General features: G+C 41.4%; 1 protein-coding gene across 15 annotated transcripts in view; it reads right to left on the bottom strand.

Annotated features, from left to right (window-relative positions):
- Positions 1-2,116: 2,116 nt before the first annotated feature.
- The window catches only part of PCNT (pericentrin), a 91,721-nt gene continuing 71,468 nt past the window's right edge, over positions 2,117-22,369 (bottom strand). For 14 of the 15 annotated variants that reach the window (XM_037396325.1, XM_037396336.1, XM_037396326.1 and 11 more), the window contains 13 exons: positions 22,141-22,311; positions 21,317-21,512; positions 20,431-20,644; positions 19,584-19,734; positions 17,167-17,871; positions 16,208-16,488; positions 15,315-15,417; positions 11,843-12,007; positions 10,270-10,508; positions 9,230-9,318; positions 7,633-7,786; positions 5,614-5,738; positions 2,117-2,517 (listed from right to left, as the gene is read on the bottom strand). In XM_037396325.1, the coding sequence (XP_037252222.1) occupies positions 2,474-2,517; positions 5,614-5,738; positions 7,633-7,786; positions 9,230-9,318; positions 10,270-10,508; positions 11,843-12,007; positions 15,315-15,417; positions 16,208-16,488; positions 17,167-17,871; positions 19,584-19,734; positions 20,431-20,644; positions 21,317-21,512; positions 22,141-22,311 (2,637 nt within the window). In that variant the 3' untranslated portion in view covers positions 2,117-2,473. The remainder of the gene's footprint in view (positions 2,518-5,613; positions 5,739-7,632; positions 7,787-9,229; positions 9,319-10,269; positions 10,509-11,842; positions 12,008-15,314; positions 15,418-16,207; positions 16,489-17,166; positions 17,872-19,583; positions 19,735-20,430; positions 20,645-21,316; positions 21,513-22,140; positions 22,312-22,369) is intronic. The other variant, XM_037396335.1, reaches the window with a different exon arrangement.

Here is a 22,369-nt window from a genome sequence, read left to right as displayed (position 1 = left end):
CGAGGGGCGGGGCGGCCAACGGGGGAGGGCGGGGCGCTCCCAGGCCGCCCCGCGCCAGCCGCGCGCACGCGCCCCCTGGCGGCGGGAAACGAGGCGGCGCGGCTGAGGGGAGTCACCCGCCCGCCGCACCCGAGCGGAGCCGCGGCCCGGCGGGGCCCGTCCTGCCCGGGCTCTGCGCGCCGGGCCCCCGCCGGTGCTCCCCTAGCTCCCCCGGCGGTGAGGGCAGGACGGCCCGCGGGAGGCGCCGCTGCGGGCGGGCCTCTGCACAACCCGTCCTCTCCCGCGTGCTGCGGCTGCCCTTCCCCGTTCCCCACCTGCTGGTGCCGTGTCCCCTTCCGAAAACAGCGAGACCGCACGTGCTCCCGCTTCTCCCTCTCAGCAGAAAACAGGACAGGGACAGAGCCCCGGTGGCTGCTCTCACAGCCCTTCCCCGGAGGGGGCACGGACCATCTCACAGAGCCGAATTGCACTGCATGTACCTGGGAACACAAGAGCCTAGACGTAAAGCAGTGTTTGGGCCTATGAAAAGTTTAAAAAAAAAAAAAAAGAAAAAAAAAGTGTCTTTTCGATGATTCTGTGACTATGATTTCCTATGCAGTGCCAAAATGCTTCAGCCTATGACATCGCTGCTCACGCTGCTGAGGTCAACACACTGCAAGGGGCATGGCCCTTTGTGCAAGGGGCACAAGAGGGCACAGCCACCGCACCGGTACTTGGAAAGGCAGGAGGCTGCAAACTACCTGCCCACACCGGGCAGAAACACCTCTGTCACGGTGCTTCCCTGCCCTTCAGAAAACCGTCTGGGACAAGGGAGCTGACAGGAGCACAGCCATAAGCAACACGTTACCTATAGTCCACAGATCCCGGTAGAATGACAGGTTTGATTTCTTCTCTGCAGGTTTCTTTCCTGAATAGGGAGCTGCAGCGTCTTCTTCTTCTTCCCCTCCACCCCAGCCATCCTGCCTGTGTTTCTGGAAACAGTGAATGCTTAAGGAGACTATCTTAGAGGGGCCGCTTCGGTGCCTGTGGGGCAAGAGGTCTCTATGAAGGGAGGAAGCAGGGCAGGGGAATAATACAACACTGACTGTCACAGCAAGGTCCCTACTGAACGCGCAGCTGAATGCGAGCCCTGCAGAGGCTTGGGCAGAGGCAGGAAAAAGCGCTGTTGTCCAGTGGTGCTGTGTGCTTGGCTTCCGCAGGTGGTGGCGGGGAGCTGAGCCGGGGAAGCCTCAGCAGCCAAAGCATCAATTTACTGATAGCTCATGTTGCCTAGAGGTGAACCCCTAACAGCCAGCCTTACTTCATTCACAGCTCTCATTTCCTAGAAGGATGAGGCCAGCTATGCATAGGAACACTTAAATTATCCACTGTTCCACTATGCTTAGATCTGGCACAAAGTGCCAAGGGAAAATAGTGTTTGTTCCTAGGGCTTTTGTGTACACATTAAGGCAATACTTGAATTGTTTTCACCCTATCAGTCACTGACCTAAAAACAGTGCATCTTTGGGACATTAAATTACTTACCCTGTAGACTGATTTAAAACCATGCAAATGCAAAGCCAAAACAGATCTGATTCTTATGATGTGTCAACCTATGAACACCTGGGCATGCCGAAAAACCAACTAAATACACACATAAAATTTACCTTTTGTCCTTTAGAAGGTGCTCTATTGTCCACCTACAAGTGCCCGATTTTAAAACTAGTCATCAATGGCAACATCACTACTTACTGGCTCATTATGAGTACAGGCCCTAAGGTCTAATAGCCCTCCTGCTTTCAAAGTCAAAATTGAAAGTGCGGTTTATGCACGAGTGTGAAATCACAGATTTCATTTAGTGCCAGTGCATATCTTGGTCACAGAAGAGCTAAGGAGTGGTGGCTTCACATGGAATTGTAATGCAGTAAGAAAGACTGAGGGGGGGAGGACTGACTTACTGTAAAACCAAAAGAGCAAACCCTAAATTCACAGAAAGCTACATGTGTTTTCACATTTGGGAGAGTATTTTAGCTGTTCTGTTAGTGAGAACAATCCTACAGAAATATTAAAACCCAATTTTAGAAACAGGAAAAAAAAAAGTAAATAGGTGGAAACAAATAACCATACAATGTAAGAATTCACTAATAAAATGCCATTTAATAACTTTTTTTACACGGAATCCACCTATACACTATAGAAAAATAAACACCAAAGACACTCTCGCCAACTTTCAATACAGTGATGCAGGCACACTTCAGCTATTAACTTAGTAGTAATTTCACATGAGAACGTAAAACATTGTTCTTACTGAAAAGTAATTTCCTCTTAAAGTACTAAAATATAATAAAAAGAGTCATATAAAAATCTGCAAAATCACTGCCCTTTATTCAGTTGCACAAGAGATCACAAGTGCCTCCCCATTCAGTATGGACCAACTTGGAAGGAAGTAGTAATGCAGGGGGGGTGCGCAGTACAGATTTCAGAAGCATTCTCATCAGTTTTTCATGTTTCTCTGGCGAGGTGGGCCTGGAACTTGTCCTAAATTTAAACAGAACAAATGAGTATTAGAAAACTGCTTGTGTTATGAAGCAACAGGGTGCAGTTAGCAGCAAGTAATTTTCTCAATGTGCTTCATGTGAGCTACACTGAAAGCAATTACCATCTTCACGAGCCACCTAGGAGCAATACAAAACAAGATTTGAAAGCTTACATGTCTGCCAAAGCAAACCTTCACACATTAAGACCAACGCTCCACCACAGCCCTGCTTTACACACAGCAACAGGGCTGCTCAGTTCAACTCCGCCACTCTTGTAGTTATTCAATATACGCTCTGCTGCTGGACAAGGTCTCATCACTGAGTAGATGTTTTGAAGTTCATTAGAAACTGGGAAATCATTCTGCTCACAGCACGGTTCTAAAGGGCGCAACATCATTTTGTAGTTCCTGACATCATCATCATTCTGGTAACATGAAAATTACAGAAGTTATATGCACTTTCCACAGAATTCTTATTAATGGTGCCCCAGTTGGGGAAGACTTATTCCAAACTTAGCACAAAGTAAAATACCTTATTTCTATAAATGCTCTCAGGTTTCAATTCTAAAATTTGTTTATCCATCTATATCTGCCATATACAGTTGCAGTATTTGGGGGTGGGGGAGGGAACACAACAAAACCCCACAAAGTGACAGTATTAAGCTTTCTAGGTAAAATCCTGCTGAGAATAACATCAAAGTTCCTATATGGAAGTGTCACTGTAGCTGTTGGCTTTAGTGATATAAGCAAGACCAGGATTTGTAAGCAAAGCTTAGCCTTTTTTAAACAAAAAACTTTTTTTTTTTCTTTTAAATTATATCATCTCAGCCAGAAAAACAGGCAATGTTTCAGACTTTCCCCAGAGCTGCTGTCCAGCTGTACCAGGCTCCCATGAATGTTGACAAAGCCAAGTTCCCTCTCTTTCTAGAGAAACACGTAATTTTAAAGTTTGATTTTTTAAAGTTAAGACGAAAAGTGTGTTAGGAATGTAACATGTTCTCATAAAGAAACTGCCTCAGAAGTTAAGAATCATTCTTTTTCAAAAAGCAGTAAAGTCAGTAGTCACAATAAATAATGCCTTTTATAAATCGTAGGGAAAGTGAATGAGAGCAATACAGCACCTCTACAGTACAGAAGAAATGTTCAGACCTGGTACCGCTGAGGAGCCAGTGTGGTAGATATGATTTGAATGAGCACCTGCAATGACTGCAGGGCCAAGAGTCACTACTCAATGCTGTGATCAGTGACTGAATCCCTGCCTCTTGTCCCATAAAAATCACCACGGAGGTGGATCTGCTGACAGTGACAACCAGAGAAGTGGCCTGCAGTAAGAGTACTGGTGACTGGCAGAGATTCTTATGGATATGGTCAAATATTTTTCTCATCTTGGCACAACCAATATCAAGGCATACATCCTTGGACAAAGGCTAAAGGAAAATTACAGGAGGCAAGTCAGCCTGGGAAGCAGCAGGTGACAACGATTATGCTTAGCAAAAGGGACATAAGATGCTGTAACATGCAAAGGAATCCATACAGCCCTCCCGCAGTGCCACAGCCAAGTATCTACCTGGCCGTCTTCCCAGCTTTTGACTGAAATTCTGGGAAGCCACGGGTAGTGGCTGGTGGAAGGAAGTAATCATCAGTGCTTGCCTAGAGATCAAGGACCATAGTGACCCAAAAGCAGCATCATGAAGTAAACTGTGGAGATGAGCAGCCAGAAGTAACATGGGGAAGAAGCCAGCCATAGCCCATGAAAGGGATAAAGGCTGGATGAAAACGTCAATGGCATTACCTGACCTGGTGACCCATATTAGCTCAGACCAGGACACTGTATCAACCTGGATGGGCGAAGCAAACTTTAGGGAAGATGCACCAAAGACCCTAGGGCAATAGCTTCTCAGGAGCTTCCACACAGGAGGCAGCACTGGAGCTTTGTGCTTCTCCCTGGGCTTGGGATGAAGCTCTGTGTTATATCCCAGCGTGGACCGTGGTCATCACGATCCCATTCCCGTCAGCCATTTGAGCCAAGATGGGTGCCCTCCCCCCGCCACCTGCTGGGATCGGTGTGCAGGAGCATGGCATGGGCTGTGTGAGCAGGCTCTGTGCACAAACTGTCATTGTATATTACAGAAGTACATTGTAAGTACTGTGTTGCTGTTTAATTTATGTTGCTGCCCTGCGGTGGGAAAGGCAGACAGCAGGAGTCTGCCCTGCAATACGATGGCTACACATATAAACAAGGAACAGGTTATCTCTGTATTTGGTCTAGCACAAATGACCCTGCAGCTGGAGGTCCAGCTCTGTTGTTCATAATCCGGAGATACTAATACACTGCAGAAGGTTTAGACAGGCGTCTCAAAAATAACAGAACATTGGAAAACACATGTAATCATATCTTGATAGGAGATGATTTGAGGATGATGTGATGACAGTTTGTAAGTACTTCCCTGGGACAAGGAGTTTCTGTGATATAACTAGAGATATAACAAGAGCAACTAGACTATTAAACTAACTAAATTAAGTCTAGAAATTAGGTGGAAGTGTTTTAAATAGCAAAAGGTAGGTGCCACTACCATCCTTTGTGTGCTCCTCAGTCAATTTTAGAACTAGATGGCTGTTTTTACCAGCCTCCAAGGTTTTTTTTTAATCTACTGTGGAATATAAGGAAGCAATAAATGAAGGAAATACTATATAGTTTGTGCTGCAGAGAAAGCCCTGTTCAGTTATTACAATGGTTGTCTTTGACTTTAAAGCAAATTAGTTCTACATACAACTTCATTTAAACTGCAACACTTGCTTACTTAGACAATAACAGGAGGGGGGGCGGAAATCACATGAAATTATTCAGCCTTATATTTGAAGAATTTCACTAAGAACTTATTCTGGGAAATGTCACACTTGGACTAGTTTTAGATATGATTCACAGAAAGGTTTCATATCAGAGACTTACTTAATTCCCCACACCCCCCCTTACAATTATTCATTAAAATGATGCTCTTTACATGCTTTAAGCGTTATAGGCAACATGTAGGAAGAACCTTGCAAAAAGCAGCCCAGGCTCTTCTGGCAGCTGTGAGGGATAACAAGGTTGTTCTTACCGTGTAGACCCCCTAGTCTTTGCTGGATAACCTCCAAGCGGTGGATGTATTCCGTTAGTGACTGTTCAGAATCCTGAGTAGATGCAAGTGCCTTTTCTGAAGCTGAAGTTGTGGATGGATGCAATCTTAAAAGGAAAACACATTATTTATTTCTTCTCATACTATATACTCAAATAAATACAATAAAATTTAAATTCATATTGGCAGTAATTCGTGCAAATCAAACTGGAACAACAGCAAAAACCACCACAAACTTACATATAAAACACTATGGACTGGGTGGATTTGTATATAGGGGAGTCAAAAAAAAAGCACGTTTTGATTAAAGCTGGAGTATCTATGAATTTGTCTCTGCTGATACGCAACACAGAGCCCCTCAGGTAAGAAAGCTGCATTCAGAGGCAAGTCTAAATGGCCCAGTGGGAAAGGACTCACTTCTGTGGAGAAGGACTGAAGAGGAACATGCTGCATCCAGACATGTCCTCTCCTGTTCAGCAGGTAAAATGCCATCTTGAAAGACGAGGTTGAAAAAGGGGACTCTTCAGATGGTATGCTAGTTTCCTTTCTGGACATTAACAACTAATTTCAAATACTAGCAGAAATCTACATCGGAGGGGATGCTCTGCACAAACATACTGCTATTTGGAGTTCAGATCTATTCCTTCCCCCTGCACTTTTCCATCAGCGGAAGGTAGCTCCTGACCATCCCTCCGTTCTGCTAGCTTTGCTAGCAAACAAAAGCAGCAACAGGCATCGTTTAACCTATCGTGGACCCGCATTACGCTTGAGCTACCCCTAGCCCAGTCACACCGAGTAATCGGTCAGGGGCTACTATTATTAACACCTCTGTTCCCAATGATACGGATGACTTTTCTTGACCAGTAAGCTGCCAGCTACTGTTTGTGGCTGTCAGACCTAGAGATGTGCCAGGGCAGAGGAATAGGGCAGGGGTAGAATTAAGTCTTTTGGGAAATGCTTGCAGGTCTCAACTCTCCAAAATGTTTTGCTATAACCTATGCAAACCAGAACACTACCTGTCCTTCGTGACAAGCACTGTCCTGTCCCCCAAGCCAGTCAGCAATGTTAAAAACCCTAACATAATTGGGAGCATCTGCTGTCTTTGCGTACCTATAGATCACCACAGCTACTTCCTGGCTAGTCTTGTCCTTTATGAGGAAGATTCTTGCCTGCTAGTTGCAAGTTTCTAATTTAGGAAGGAGGTTAAGAAACAAACAAAATGTCCCAAGCTGACAAGACCAAGAACAGCTATTTTCCACATCAGCTCCTGCAAATCCTCACTTTCAGGAGGAAGCTGCATATGAGGAGTGGCTTGAGAGAGGATACACTACAGCCAGTAATGGATTATGCAATGCCTGAGGTTACTCTGGGTCCCAGAAGAGCCTGGGAGTGGGAAACTCTGCAACGACTGAAGGCCACCTTCTGCCAACTCAAGCACAGAGCTTGCAGCTCAGGCACTGTCATAGCAGCACTGTGCAGAATGTTACCTGTGACATCCAACCCAGCAACAAATAGCTGGGATTGTATTTCTGTGCAGAATTGGCCATAATTCATGAAAAACTGCAACAGCACACACCTCGCAAGTTCTCCCCTTCCCGTTCTGCGTGCACACACAGAGCCTGAAGGCTGCTAATACTAATGCAGCGCTGCCATATGGTAGGGGAGCTGCTTCCACAGGATGCTCAGAAATTAACTTCCAGCTTAGCAAAGGCAACGAGAATTACCCCTCAAAGGCTAACAGACATAGCCACTGTAAACCCTGTAGCCTGTCCAAATCAGATCGGGGAACACCACTAGGAAGGCTCTCAGTAAGAACACCAGACACGCTTAAAGCAAACAAGAAATTTTCTTCTCCTGTAGCATCTTGAAAGAAATAGAACATTTACAAGATGTAAGAAAGCAAACTCCCCTTCTTCAAGTACTTCCTCCAATAAGTGGTTACATTTTTATGAAAGACCATCCATCGGGGTGATTAAACACAGGCAGAGAGTGCGGACTGACCTGTTGTGTGAGCAGTAGGAGGATCTGGGGGAGTGGCTCACAAATCTTGCAGAGCTCGTTCTGTGGCTCAGCCCAGTGTCCCTGGTTGGGGGAGAGCTGACGTGAACAGCTGGGTGCTGCTGCTCTTTCAGAATTTCTGTTCTAGCAGCAGAGGCTGTGTAAAATAGGAAACAGTTAAAAAACTATGCTCTGGGAACCATTCAAAACAGGCTATCATAAACATAACCAATTAAACCCACAAGAATTACAGCAGAGTACAACTGTGGTTTTCAATGCAGCTAAAATACATTTTCCACAGCTAGCTGTGTTTTTGGGTTTTTTTTTTGTTTGTTTTAACCAGATTTAACAGAAGTTTGACATTTCAATATTGAACAGCTGCTTCTTACAAACTGTGAACGTGCACTCTTTTTCTTTCTCCAGACTTGCTTTTTCATCAGCTGTTGCTATATCCGTACAGGGCACGTTCCAATGGTTAATATGAGCAAAATACTTATTTCAATAAATTTTTAACGTTGTTTGCTCTAAATATATGTTACTCTTGACTTAACACTCTCAAACTTTAGAGAGATCAGAGAAAGGAAGAGGGCTTGTTGTTTGGTTTCATAAGGGTTTGGGGTTGAGGATGGAGTTTTGTTTTGTTTTCATTCAAAACGAAAAACCCCTTCAGATAAGTCCTTCAAAATCACAAAAAGAAATCAAGTACTTTTTAATGAGGCTGCCAAGGTGCTATTTTGTAGTGAGGTAGAAAGTTCAGCATGCATTTCAGGACTCACGTTTCGTAGGAACTACACCGTAGTGGTTTTATGGAGGAAGCTAAAATACTTTAAGTATCTCCAGGAACTTAGAAATGGTGAAAATTATGTAGTACCAGGTAATTAAAAACATACCATTTTGTTTAGTGTTGAAAAGCCACCAGTAATGGAATATTACATAAAACGAGACAGTTCCACAATATTGGGTACTACAAGAAGATGCACGTTTGAATTCTTACAAACACATCCCTAAGTAACTCAAAGGAACATAGTCCTTGCTGAACTGCACCAGACCATCTATCCATCCACTCCACTTTGTCGACAGCACTTAAACTCCTAAGGAGATCATTATGGGGTATGTGCCATCAAATTAAGCCTCTTCTGAACTTCTAGAACCACTTAAAACCCTTTTTCACCTCTAGTAACACCAGCAAGTACACCACTTCTAAGGCTTATTTTGATACCACACGTACCCATTTTAATACTATTACAGCAGCATTTGTCTCTGCCTTATGAATAACTTGTGGCACTCATTTCCATTACAGGTAGCTTCAAATTGTCCAAAACATAATTCTCTGAGTTTTATGAACATGACGGAACTTAGTTTTGCAGCTTCAGCAGTTGCAATACAGGGAGTAAAGGAGGAGCTTGCCATTATAAATTCTGAAAGCTTTCAATTGTAATTTCTTATAACGTCCTTGTAAACTCATAATCATTGTGCTCATGAAACGGATAAACACATTTATGGTAACAGTTAAAATTTTTTTTGGTGGTTTTTTTTTAAATTAAACTGTTCACTAAAGAGAAATTATGATTAAAACAATGTACTTGTCCAAAACACTTACCTGTATTACCTCGTACACCATGAGAAACGATTTCTCCCTGTGCACTCTTCCTGTTATCTCTGTTCCATTTTTTCACCAAAAACTTCAACCTTTAGTAACAACATAAATTTGTACAATCATTAAAAATAAGCAAAAATACACTGAATTTTAATATTAAATTCTTTGTTGGCATGAAACATATTAAACAACAGAAGTAACAATCTTTGCAGGAATGGAGTAAGAATTCTTCAACTTCAGCCTCTGGAATGAAGGCTCATCCCATTTTACCCTGCAACAATCCTCTGTTGGAAAGGTTTGCTCATTTTGGCACTGCGCCTCCACTTGTCCCTAATCTCCAGAGAGTTGTGGCAGCTCTTCCTGCCTCAGAGGAGTGGCTTTGGAGGTCACTGTTCCTACATCTTTTGACATTGCTACCATTATAGCATCCATGTCAAACCCAACAACCTAAACACATCCTGTGCCATTTCCTGAAAGTCTTAAACTTGCTAGTAATCATTTTTACTAGGCAAGGAAATCGCTCAAAAGTAACTTTTCTTCATTAAACGGACTCAAAAGCCATCATGAAATGGCATACTGTCCCAAGTACAGCAAACAAATCCATTTGAGACTAAGTGGCAGAGTACGATAAAACCATATCCACTAAAACTCAGGCTACTGGATTCAAGAGAGGAAAACCATCAGTAACGAGATGATCACGTTCTGATACAAGACAGGCTATTCAGTGAGTCCAAACAGAGAAGGGTCAGACCTGAAAGGACATAATTTGTGATGGTTGTGTACCAATTCTCAAATATATTGCAGCTGGGTATCTCTCAATAAAGCAGCAGCTCTTTATAAATATTTAAGTTTAGTACACATCCAACTAGCATAGACTTTGAAATAGCAGTTTCACCAGAGTTACAGCGAACAAGTCAAGTTTGAACTAGTTTTGGCGATAGCTTTTGCTTAATATCAATGTAAGATAAACCAAAGGAACTACCAATTTTTTAAATTTCCAAGAAAACACCATGTATGAGAGACAGCAAGTGTTTTGGCTTTACCTTGATATTGCGATGATTGCCTTGACTGCACATCTAAACTTGGTAAAAGGATGGGATCGGAATCCAGAAAGCTGCAGGTCTGCAGGTGAGGGGTAGACTCCCATACGTGCTATTAGAGAGAGGGTCGCTTGCTCACAGTCCTGAAATCCGCCAAGAAGTAACAAGAGGTATTTCTTCTGAAAAACTAGAGCCTTTCTAAAGCTCTCTGCTCTAAGGTACTTCCTATATAATCTCTGCAACTAGAGAAAGAAAAAAAAAAAACCTGTTAAGATTTACTATAGAAAGCTCAGAAAAGTTGGTTGCTTTTTCCAGCAAAATCTCCCACAACTTGGGTATTCATGGGTATCTAAAACCTGGTTTGCTTTACAAAATTATAGCAAGCTATTTAATAATTATGAAGTACGGAAGCAGTGCACACATCTCTAAAATGACATTTTGAGCAAGTATTTGTATAACACTTTGTGACTTGGCCAGCTTTGGTCAATGTAGCGGTATACACTCTGGCAGTTTGGACATAGAGGCTTGTACCAAGTCTACTGGATTTCTGTATGTGTATGAAGTCTTGGCTAGGTTAGGAAGTTTTAGCATGGTTACTGGTTGGTGTACAAAACACAAGAGAGCCACAAATAAGCCATCTTCACGTCAGACATCCATACTGCAGACACAAGAGCAGCTGGAACAATTCTATACACAGCTAAAAAGCACCCAAATTCAGACTACTTTACATCTCCTGAATGTTTCAAAGCAAAATAACATCTTCTTTAAATAAATATTAACCAGAAAGCATATTGGGATAAGCACCCATCAGACTTGATTACAAGCAAATGTGTCAGCAGAATAAAAAGTATTTAAGATTAGAGGGGGGAAAATTAAAAATAACTGATGTTCAGTATTTTCATGCTTAGACAAGAAATCCGATTCTCCCTCTCATTTAAGAGTAGAAAGAGATCCCAAAGAGCTAGCTTGCTTTTGGTGCAAGTTCCTGTCTAACACCAAGAAAGTTACAAAGGAACTTCTCTGATGACGTACATATGAGGAAAGCATTCCTAATTTAGGAAATTAGAAAATTCCTATTATATTTATTCCTATATTTTTTATTCCTATAATATTCCTATAATTAGGAAAATTAGCTGTATATTAAACTATTCATCTATAAAATTACCTTTTAAAATAGCAAGTGAAGATTACAGCAATAAGTGAAAGTTAAACGCCATAATCTGACAGATACTTATAATCCTAGAAATCTGAGCTGTACACTTCCTGGCTCTGCCGCAACAGCAAGTTTTATCATATTTATTTGAAAAAAGAAGAAAAATTACTAAATTGCCTGTTCGACATGTGACGTTAGTCCCTTAGGCAATGCCCAAGAACAGGACTACCAAGGACGGAACTCTCCAGATGCTTTTATGATCTTGAGTTGGTAACAGTTCTTACAGAGCAAATCTGCACAACACGCAAGACAGCAAGAGCAAACCAAGCGTCAAAGGTTTAAACAACACGCTAGTGGCGATGACATTGCTTGCTCACCAAGCTCCAGACAGCCCATTTGCTGGCCATCACATGATCATTTTACCTTAGGACTGCAAGTTTCTAACACTGGTTTGTTTTCAATTTCAACACTCGCTTTAGCCAGTTTGGATTCAGCCTGTTTCAGTGCATTCTGCAACATGTTTTTCTCTCGCTGCCAAGCATCTCTTTCCAGTTCTTGAACAGAGTCAGTATCACCTGTAGATCTGATCTAAAAAAGAAACCCAAAGGAAGCAAGCCATGATGTTTTGCACATTACTTCCACAGCCAAACATCTCAATCTGAGCAATAACCTAAGTTCATGGACAAACTGGAACACAAAATAATGAGCCTGAAAATGAGTAATGGCATTCAGGTGTTAAACGGTAGGATGGGAGGCTGAAACACACAAGCAGCCCTTCTTAAGAAGTATCAAATTAATTGTTAATCAAGCTACCCTTTTCTCCACAGTTCTGTCTGATCAGCTTTACAGGAATCCTATTCCCCTTAATTAGAGAGAGTCTCCCAAACACTTGGAAACAGAAACAAATCATCTGGCTTTCTCCGAAATCCACAGGCAGCACAGAAACTGAAGAAAGGTATCTGTGTACGTGCATGCACAAGAATATGTTGTGAAGCATCTACAGAAGTAAATTCTGAAAAATCACATTCAGTTCTAGGAAATTCAGTTTTTTGGTAAGTAATCTCTTGTAGGAATAAGACCCACAACTCCAGGTCCAATTCTTTGTGGAAGTTCTGCCTTCATAACCCTCTTCGTATAGACTACCAATTTAACAGTTAAATCAGTGTGTGACGCACAGATCACACGCTGAGAAATAAAAGGCAGCTAGGGTGTGATTCCTTGAAACAAAATCTATTCATTTAAGGAGCCAGTACACCCAGCTGACCCCAATTTCTCCTAGCAACTTGTTTTAGTACAACCTTATTAGGCATTTGAAATTTTTCAGAAGTCTTTTCTTCTGAATACCTTAACATACTATCACATGCCATTTACATTTGTCTTCTATGAAGAGCATAACTTGTCAACCAAAAAATCTTATATAATAAAGCTTAATAAACCACAGCCATCTAAGTCTTTTTACCGCCTGCAAAATACACAGCAACAAATGGCAATTCCAATGCTACCCATACCTTCACGGCACATAATCCACCTCCCTTCTTTTTGACTTTGCAGCTTCTTTGAAATTTCACAAAGCAAAGGCTCTCCACTTCTCAGCATATTTAAAATGAGTTTAAAAAAAAAAACAAACGCTTCAAGAATCTAACACTACCTTCATTATTGTTTTGAAATTAGGTATTTCTGTCCAAATTAAACTCCTGTCCTGTACCTATTATCTAATGCACAGATGTTCTATACAATTTCAGGTTTTACACTGAAACTTTTTAAACTAAAGCACGCATTTTCCTGCATATGGCTTTCACCAGCACAGCAGTTGTGTCATACCACACACGGAGGTGGGACAGAAGACCATTTTGAGAACAGAGATAAGAGCTTCAGATACAAAAAATACTTCAGATAAGTATTATTAAAAATAGTTCAAACACAGGAAACAACTCATCTGTGTTGTACTAAAGTGAGGGAAGCTGCTTTATATTGGTCTTCTCAGTAAGGACTACAGTCCCACCGTCCCAGGCATTTTATGGACCTAGAAAAGCTCAGTTTGGAGGTAGCAACACATACTTGCAATATCTGAAGGAGTTTTACATTATTCATCTAGGCACTTAATTTCTACCATGCCATTTAGCATTTGACTGACCAGTTGCCTCCATATTCATTTGGGAGCAGATTTTTAATTTTGGCATTTTTCCATTTCCCTGTCAAATAGTGTCCCCAGTTTATTGCAAGTCAAGGAGGTAAGAGCAGTAAAGTCCGTTGATCTCCAGAACACGTGGTTTAGTACCTTAAGGGAGGGAGAAATTCAGGGAGGAGACTGAAGCAAAAGGAGATTCTGGAAAGAAAAAAAACCCAAAGCCTGAAAAGAGGGCAGAGAGCAGGGACTGTTTGTGCCCACAGAAGAAAGGATATCAAGGTAGAGATTTTGCTCTCTAAGCTATAGAAAGGCATATGTTAGAGTGCTCCACAAAACTTTTTTTTTTTTTTTTATTGTTAAAGAAAACTTAAGTCAGAACACTTGAATCCCTTTATTTTGGCGTGGTCATAATCCCTGGAGGAGGCAATTTGCAAATTCTGGTCCAACAGGAAAAGGAACTGCTATTCTGCACAGGATTCACCCGCTTAATGTTAAGAGGCCTGCTAACTGATGGCAACAAGAGCCTGGAAAACCTGGAAGCTGTGAAAAGCATTTGCAACTGTGTTTCTAATGCAGAAGAACTAATAGCATCAGAGGAAAAACAAACAACCCAAACTATTTTGTTTCTTTTCCAGTAGAGTAAAAATTTGGAGGGAGCTGAGTATGAAGAACAGCTCAGTTCTGGAGGGAGTTCTGCTAAGTCAGATTTAAATAGAGCATAAGGTCGTCTAGTTCCCTTCCACAGGCTCTCTTGGCTTTTTGTCCACAGCAGAGGACTCTAATGCTTTGTGAGAGGAAGGCTTAACCAAAGTAACTCTGTGAACATCTGCCTGGGAAGAGGTTACATCGCCCTGCTCGAGGCTGGAAATGATCCATTTGGCAACCACCTAAGCGGCCGCATAGGTGATGGGGGGAAAATATTTATTGTATTTTGCAAGCAGATTGACACAGGGAGAGCGTGCACCATGCCAGGCCATGCAGCTAGTGTTGCAGAGCACATGAGGAGAACAGAAGTTACAAAAGCCTCTTCATGTACCAAACACTCAGAACTCCTTCTCAAAGGTGTGTTTTCTGGGGATCTGCTACCAAGTAGGTGAGAAAACAGAGAGGCTGAATCAAAGAGCCAAGACTGTTAGACCTAATCCCAAAATTCTGGCTGAGATGCAGTTGAAGATCTCTTTCTTTATTACAAAAGACAGACATAAATGATAAGGCAAACATCTCCGGTGAATGAGATGGAATCTAAAAGCTATGTGTTCATGATGTATTTTGTATCAATAGACCTGTGTTGAGTCTTTGATAATCCCTACGCCTATTGTAAAATATTTGCAATACCACGAACATCAGTCAAAACACTCCTCCTGAGATGACAAAGCACTATTGTGCTTTTTGAAAATTACTTGACAGTTTGCTGAAAAACAACTGTCTCTAGATGCATACAGAAGCAGCGGCAACACATCCCAGACTTTTGATATCCTTGGGCATATTACATACCTAGGAAAAAAACTGCATCAGAAGCAGACTGCAATACAATAAAAAAAGCAAGAATCTGGTACTAAAATATGTCAATATAATGACAGTGTGAGTACAAGAGTATATCTTTTTTTCATCGCCAAGACAAAATACAATTTTCTTCAGAATGTTTTACCCAAAAAAGGAAGGAAAGGGGGGGGAAAAATAAATATTAATCAATCAACTTATATGTGTACTGCAACCCAAAGAACACAGAACAACTTACTGATAACAAATATATGCTGTTTTCCTTACCTGAGATGTCGAAGGAGACAATAAATCTGATTTTATTTCCTCTAACGTCTGCAGTAAAGAGGCTACGGCTTCATCGTTTGATACAGACCAATCATTAACTGTTCTGTTAAACAGAAATACTTTTTCAGTATCAGGTTGATTTGTAGTAATATTAACACACACTTGATTCATTCTCCCCACTGGACAACCTTTAAGTTTTGAGGCTGTACTTACATACTATTCAGCACAAAAATACTATGAATACACACAGAAATCAGGAAGTTTTGTTAATTTTTAAGAGTAGAATTTCTAAATAGTGCCACATAGGATGTATTTAGAAGTCTGTATTTTATATCAGCCTGACATTCTATCATGCAAGTTCAGGCTGCAGCAAAACATCATCAGCATTTCACTCTGCTGCCAAAGAAATAAGAAACTACTGCTACCTGGCCGCTCATTCCTGACCCACAGCTTTCCCTGCCACGCTCAGTGGAGTTTCCCATTCTAAACATGCAGATGTATTGCTTCACCTGTTGTTTGGATTGCTCTCCGATCAGACTGCTGCAGTTGCCAAACTACCAAACAACTCATTCCAGCACCGTTTTGGGGGTTTGGGGGTTGGGTTGTTTTCTTTTTGTTTTGGGTGTTGGGTTTTTTTTAGTTGTTCGTTTTAAGCCAGGTCACTTCACAGATCTAGTTCAAACACCGACATGCAAGCTTCTAATGGGAATGGCTGCACTGGGATGACAATAACCAGAGCCTGCTGCCACCACAAAACCATGGTTTCACACAAGGCTGAATTCTGTAAGCAGATACACTGCTCAATCCCTTCAGCACAGGGCTCTCAGCCATGACCCACACAAATTCAGAAGCAGGATGGAAAGAAAACTACTAATTTATGAACAACTACTCACTTATCTACGGTTTTATATATGAACTCATTCAGGTACACAGCTACAAAAAGCAACTGCTGTCTTATCTTCTCTAGCCGTTGTTGCTGCTGTTGCAAACACGATTTTTCGGTTTCTTTTGTTATGTCCTGTTTGGCATTTCGATCTTTGTTTAAGGTATACAACAGTTCTTGCTGATTGTTTGAAGATAAGAGCTTTCTTTCTCTTTCTTCTAATATTGTTACTATTTCCTGCAGCTCTTTAATGCTTTGTTCATCCTTCTGGTGTTGCCGTTCCAAGTTTTGCTATTTGAACAGAATAAGTAGTAGTTAATTGCATCTTCTACACATACACACATATATACACATACACCCATGTAAGTGGGTTTTGGTTTTTTGTACACACACAGACTGCAAATAAAAGCATCACATCTAACTAGCATATCCTTCTCAGTGTTCCTTATATCACAGACCACTTTTAGAGGAAGGCTTACAGTACTGCCTTCCAGAGCCACCAGGAAGCCATTTGATGACTCTGGAGCAGGCATTTTCTTCATCAACAGATGCGGTGACCGACAAGTCTCCAGAAAGCCTGCAAAGCCTCCCTCCTCCTCTAACAGAATCGAAGGAGCTGAGAAACAAGAAAGGTGAAACTGATACTTTGCAAACCATGATTAGGAGCCTAGCTCAAAATAAGGGCAATGGCATCTTTTCTGCCTTTAAGTCATGTTCTCCATCTGTTACCAACCGGCAGTTCCCAGCATAGGCAAAGATGTAAAGATCAACTGTCATCAATAAACCCAGACACAACCCCCTGAAAACGGCTGTGTTTGAGAAATGCGGGAAAAGAGCTCATCTAATGTGTTTTTCCAAATGCTTTGTTTAAGGGAAGGAAACATTTCAATTAAAGAACACCATCCACAGAGTTAAATCCCAGTTTGTGGCTATTTCAATGGAAGGTAAGGCTTGCAGAGCCATTCTCACCAGTCTCTCTTGATCTCTCTGCTGGTCCTTCTGTTTCTCTAGCTCTCTTTGTTGCTGCTGTCTTTGCTCTCGCTCTCTCTCCTCTTTCTTGTTTTTATCTTGCTCTTTCATTGTCTTCAAGAGCGACTGCAGTTGTTCACAGTCAGCTTTCAGCTTCACCTCTCTTTCCTTCTGGGCCTCCAAGGAACGGGTTACCTCTTGCTTTTCAGCCTGCACAGATTCCAGCGTAGCTCGCAATTCAGCACTGACCTCTCTCTCCTTCTGGGTTTCCTCACGGCACATCTGTATTTCGGCCTCGAGCTGCCTTTTGGAATGAATGGCCGCCTTGTGCGTTTGCTCAATAACAGCAGCAAGCTCTGTAGTTCGGGACCTCTCTTCTTCCAGCTGGGCTTCGAGCGCTTGAACAACAGCTTGTGACTCCCTGTGCTGACAAGCTTTTTCTTCCACTCTCATGATCAACTTTTCTGTCAAAACACGTTCATAATTCAAGGAATTCAGGAGCTTCGAGGAACTATTTTTCTCAGCATCCAGATTTCTCTGAAGCTCCAACAGTTTGGCCTGTTCCTGGGACAGCAACGCCTCGCAGCGGGAGTGCTCGATCTGAAGTTCCTTGCGGAGGTTATCATTTACCATCTTCTCATGCTCTAAGGATACATCCAGCAGGCGATTCTGCACTGACTGCTGCTCCAAGGCAGCCTGCAGCTCCTGTTCAAAAGGGGGAAGCACGTGTCAATACTCTGGCACAAACACTCATTCGTGGGGCTTGCTGGCATTTGGCAATTTTCAACCTCCTGTTTTATCCAGGAAGAAATTCAAGACTAAACTACAGTAGTTCAGGTATTAAAAAGTTTAATTTAAAATGACAGGTTTAATGTTCTAATTACAAGTGCCAGACATATGCTTGTTAGAAACATGACATCAAGTAACAAAACCAAAGACTGTAATGTTAAAATATCTTTTGGCACATTATTTTTGATTCAGTTAGTGAGACCATCCTTAGGAAATCACTATTCTTTACATTGCTCAATCCCATCAATAGGTGACACCTGAAGCAGAAATAACCCATGCTGTTTTAAAAAAAACCAACAACAAACCAACACAAAAATCTAACCAGCAAGAGTAGATGTAAACCCTCTGGATTTTACAGCCCATCTGTTTAAGGCACACAGTACAGACTGATGAAAATAATTCATCCCCAGGTCCGTTTTGGGAGCCAGCCAGCCTTCTTCAGAAGGGCAGGGAGTGACTGAAGGGGCAGTCCCAGGGCGTTTGCAGACAGTCAGAACTAGCATTGCTGTCCTCCTAGCAGGGGAGTCTGCCCTAACCCCTCAGCCAGCACCACCTGTCCTCTGATCTGGTAGAAAGCCAGGTCAGATGCTACATGGCACCAGCTTTCCCTAGTAGGGCTTCAAGGGACGTTCTGGGAATGCAAGACTGCAGCAATGTGAACTGTGAATGGTTTAATATGTTGCACAACTACACCTGGGGTAATGCACTTTTCTCTTTGGCTAAAATGATCCCTCCCTTCCCTGCACAAGCAGTCTTTCCAAAAAACAAAGGACGTTAGCTCCATGTCCTACGGTGGAAGCAGTAACAAAAATCCCAACAAAACCCACCCACAAACCTAAACACCTACCAGAAAGATGATGTGAGAGGCCAAACTACAAGGAAATAGTCAGAATTGTGTTTCCTAAATTTGGGCATTTAACTAGGAGCGTTTGGAAGTTATCTGCTGAGTTTGGTTTTGGTTTTTAAGTTAAAAAAAGATGGATGTTAAATCTTCCTTTTCCAGTCACTGTAGGCTTGTTACAAGAACTGAGTCACTGCTATCACAGTATAAGAGAGAAAGCTGTTCATTTACTTTCTATGCAATTTAGAAGAAAGGGAACAAAAAGACTTTGGTTAACCTCCAAAAATGCATGTTCTATTGGAAAGGTTCCAGTTACTCTCTGCCAAGGATATGTATCACTGGGTGGTTTTCTTTATAATCTCAGCTGATTACACACATCACATCCTCATAGCACATTTGCTCTGGAATAAAGGGTGCAGTTAGACAATTGTACAATCTAGCTCTCCCTACACAGCAAGGGGCAGTACAAAACGGTGAAGATGTGCAATGTGAAAGCATAAGGCTCCAAAACCACTAAGATACGGGGGGGGGGGGGGGGGGGGGGGAGCAGGGCGGGATACAACTTCTGCTTATTTCTGCATGTGCCATTAAGAAAGGTAACTGAGAGCTTTAATTCTGTGAAAGCAAAGTAAGTGCTACGCACATTCAGTAGAAACTTGGGCAGGGTTTGAACAGTTACTAAACAAAAAAACATTGGACACGAAAAAGACTGCAAAAATAACCTGTTTAGTTAACTTAGTAATGCACAAAAGCAGGTGGACTGAAGCACTGAGGTGTATGGCATTACCTCCAAGGCCTTTGTCTTTTCACCTTCTGCTTTCTTATGCTGAAGCTGTTGTTCCTCAAGCAAACCTTGTAGCTCTGTTTCCTTCAGATGTTCAGTCTGCAAGTCTTCAAGTGCAGCTGTCAAATCCTTCGCTTTTTTTTCCAATTCAGAACTGCAAAGTTCAAAATGACACTTCTGCTTTCAGAACAGAACATCCTTCACCAGCAATGTAAGCAAGACATTTTGAGTTACTTTTTGTGAGTTGGTCTATTGATCTTTTTCTTTAAGATGGCCTCTATTCTTTCTAAAGAGGGTGCGTTTTCAAATCACAGCTATTCAGCATCTGAAAACATTTACCTTCCTGCAAGCAAAGCTAGAATCGCTCCATTTAGTAACAATTAAGAGATAGGGGGAAGTTACCTATCCTGGCAGAGCAAAACTGTTGTCCTGTGAGAAGAAAGAAAAACACTGGCATACACTAGAAAATTGCGGGGGGGAATACTACACAAGATGACAGGCAAACAGAAGTACCAACTTAAAGACTAAGACAAAAGCTGCACGAGTTGGATACATCAGGGATACAGGGATCTAGTCTGTTCACTTTTAATACACCCATACAACATACACTTGTTTCCGCAGCCTTCTCAATCAAGGCTACAGAAAAGATAAACATGCAAATTTGAATTGAAAAATAAATAAATTTAAGCAGTTAGCAAAAATGAAACAAAAAACCCCAAAAACATCCATGAAAAATGAGAGGCTAGTTTTCCTTCCTGTGTTTCCAAGTGCTAAACCATTCGTGGATCCAGTGAGTATAAAGCTCTTTCAGACCTACTGATGTATACAATAAATTAATAAATCTCCTCACCATAACTGCTTTTTTTCCCTCTGTAGCTCTTCTAGGGATTTCTGCAGCCTTTCATTTTCTTGCTTACTTTCATAAAGCTCTGATTTCAGGGCTGCTTTTTCTTGATTCAAGAGATCACACATTTCAGAGGCTCTCTTCTGCTCCTCAGACTGTGTGCTGTGCAATTCACTTAGAAGAGATTTTTCCTGCTGAAGCTTATATTCTAGTAGTTCAACTAGAACAAGAAAACATTAACAGTTATTTGTATTACAGAGAATTTGACAGCATGTTATCACTTACACTGGTTCAAATTAGGGGGAAAAAAATCAGCTGTATTCAAGTGTATAAATACAAAGTCTGGAGAATTCATTTATTTTCAAACACATGATGAATCAGCAGAAAGATGCAGATAGATGCTACAGCTCTGCTGCTAGTGGACCAGGCAAAGAGAGAAGAACATGAAAGCTGGGTGTGGCTATGAGAGCCACTGTGATATACTGTACGTACCATGTTACTAATGGATTCTAAACCTCCTTAAGCAAACCCATCCATTTAATAGCAAACATACATAAAAAGCATTTCCTGAAAACCAGCAAGGGTATTTTACTGTCCTTGATGGGTTTTCTACATGTATATACTACTTAACAAATAGTTTCCCTTCAGTTCTTTTCTTTGGATTTTAAAGCTTCTCTTTGCTTTTTACAGATATTTTTTTAACTACCAATATTAGAATGAAGAACTCCTTCCTCTGCTAAAATCGTAGGAAACCTGAGCACATTAGTAAAACTGAAGAATTGTACAGCATCTGCTTCTTCGCAAAACAATCTTTTTTTACCTTTTATCTTCTAGGCAAAGAAGGAAAGAACTGACATAGAAGACCAGATAACAAGAACTTGGCAGTTACTACCTTTCCTTCGAAGGTGATGTTCTTGTTTGCTCCCATGATCTTCCACATTGGTAAGGGTTTCCTGTAACTGCTGTAGCTTCTCCTGGTTCTGAAGATGTGTCATGCGTAGCTGAGCCCGGAGGTCCTGTATTTCAGAAAGCAAGCTATTCCGGTCTGAGGAGAAAAGGTGCTCTACAACCAGCTGCCTCTGTTCCTCCTGAAAATGAACCAAGTCCTATTAAATCTACAAGGCTATTCTCGTGTTTTCTACGAAGATATACCCTAGAGAAACCCTTGCAGTATAAGTTTTACATGATACTCTTCAAATTACTAAGTTCATGCTTCATATCAATGTTAATATTTAGTTAATGTTAATATTAAGTAACAAAGAAAACCCCCACTTCACTAGCTTCCAAATAGAAGAGTTATTATTAATAATTTATACATAATAGTTACTATAAACCACCTGGTAGGAACCTAAAACCTCAATATTATCAGTAAAAAATCCCAGATTCAGAGTTAGCTCAATATATATCCATTGCAAGAGAGGTCTGTAAAATTCTAGATAAAAAAGGGAAGGAAGGGAAGAATTCTATCACATATCTCCTTTTCACTGTCACTGTCTTACTGGATGCCAGCTAAAATAATCACTTTGTAACACAACATACGAAGTTTGAGAAAAATGGTACCAAAACAGACGATAAAAGCCTACTGATCCCACACGATCTTGATTAATGCTCAAGATAAGATTTAACAATGGAAGTAATAAAACTGTAAAACCTTAAAAAATATCAGGCAATAAAAGTAGTAATTTATAAGCATGACTTTTTAAAAGGTTTTCTTACTTGTTTCATGATATAGTCCAGTTTTTCCACTAATGAACCTCCATCATCAGACCCAGGACTGGAAAAGTGAGACTTCAAGTGAACCTGCAACATATTTTTCTCCCTCTCAAACACACTCTGTACTGCTTGCAGAAGGTCTCCTCTCCAGTCAGCAGCATTATCTGAGAACTCCTGTTAAAATAATTACTTTGTTTAAATGGCAACTCTCTCAATGTCTAACCCACTGTCT

This window comes from Falco rusticolus, chromosome 8, assembly GCF_015220075.1.
Source record: "Falco rusticolus isolate bFalRus1 chromosome 8, bFalRus1.pri, whole genome shotgun sequence".
Classification (NCBI taxonomy): Eukaryota; Metazoa; Chordata; class Aves; order Falconiformes; family Falconidae; genus Falco; species Falco rusticolus.
This window is presented reverse-complemented; position numbering and strand designations above follow the sequence as displayed.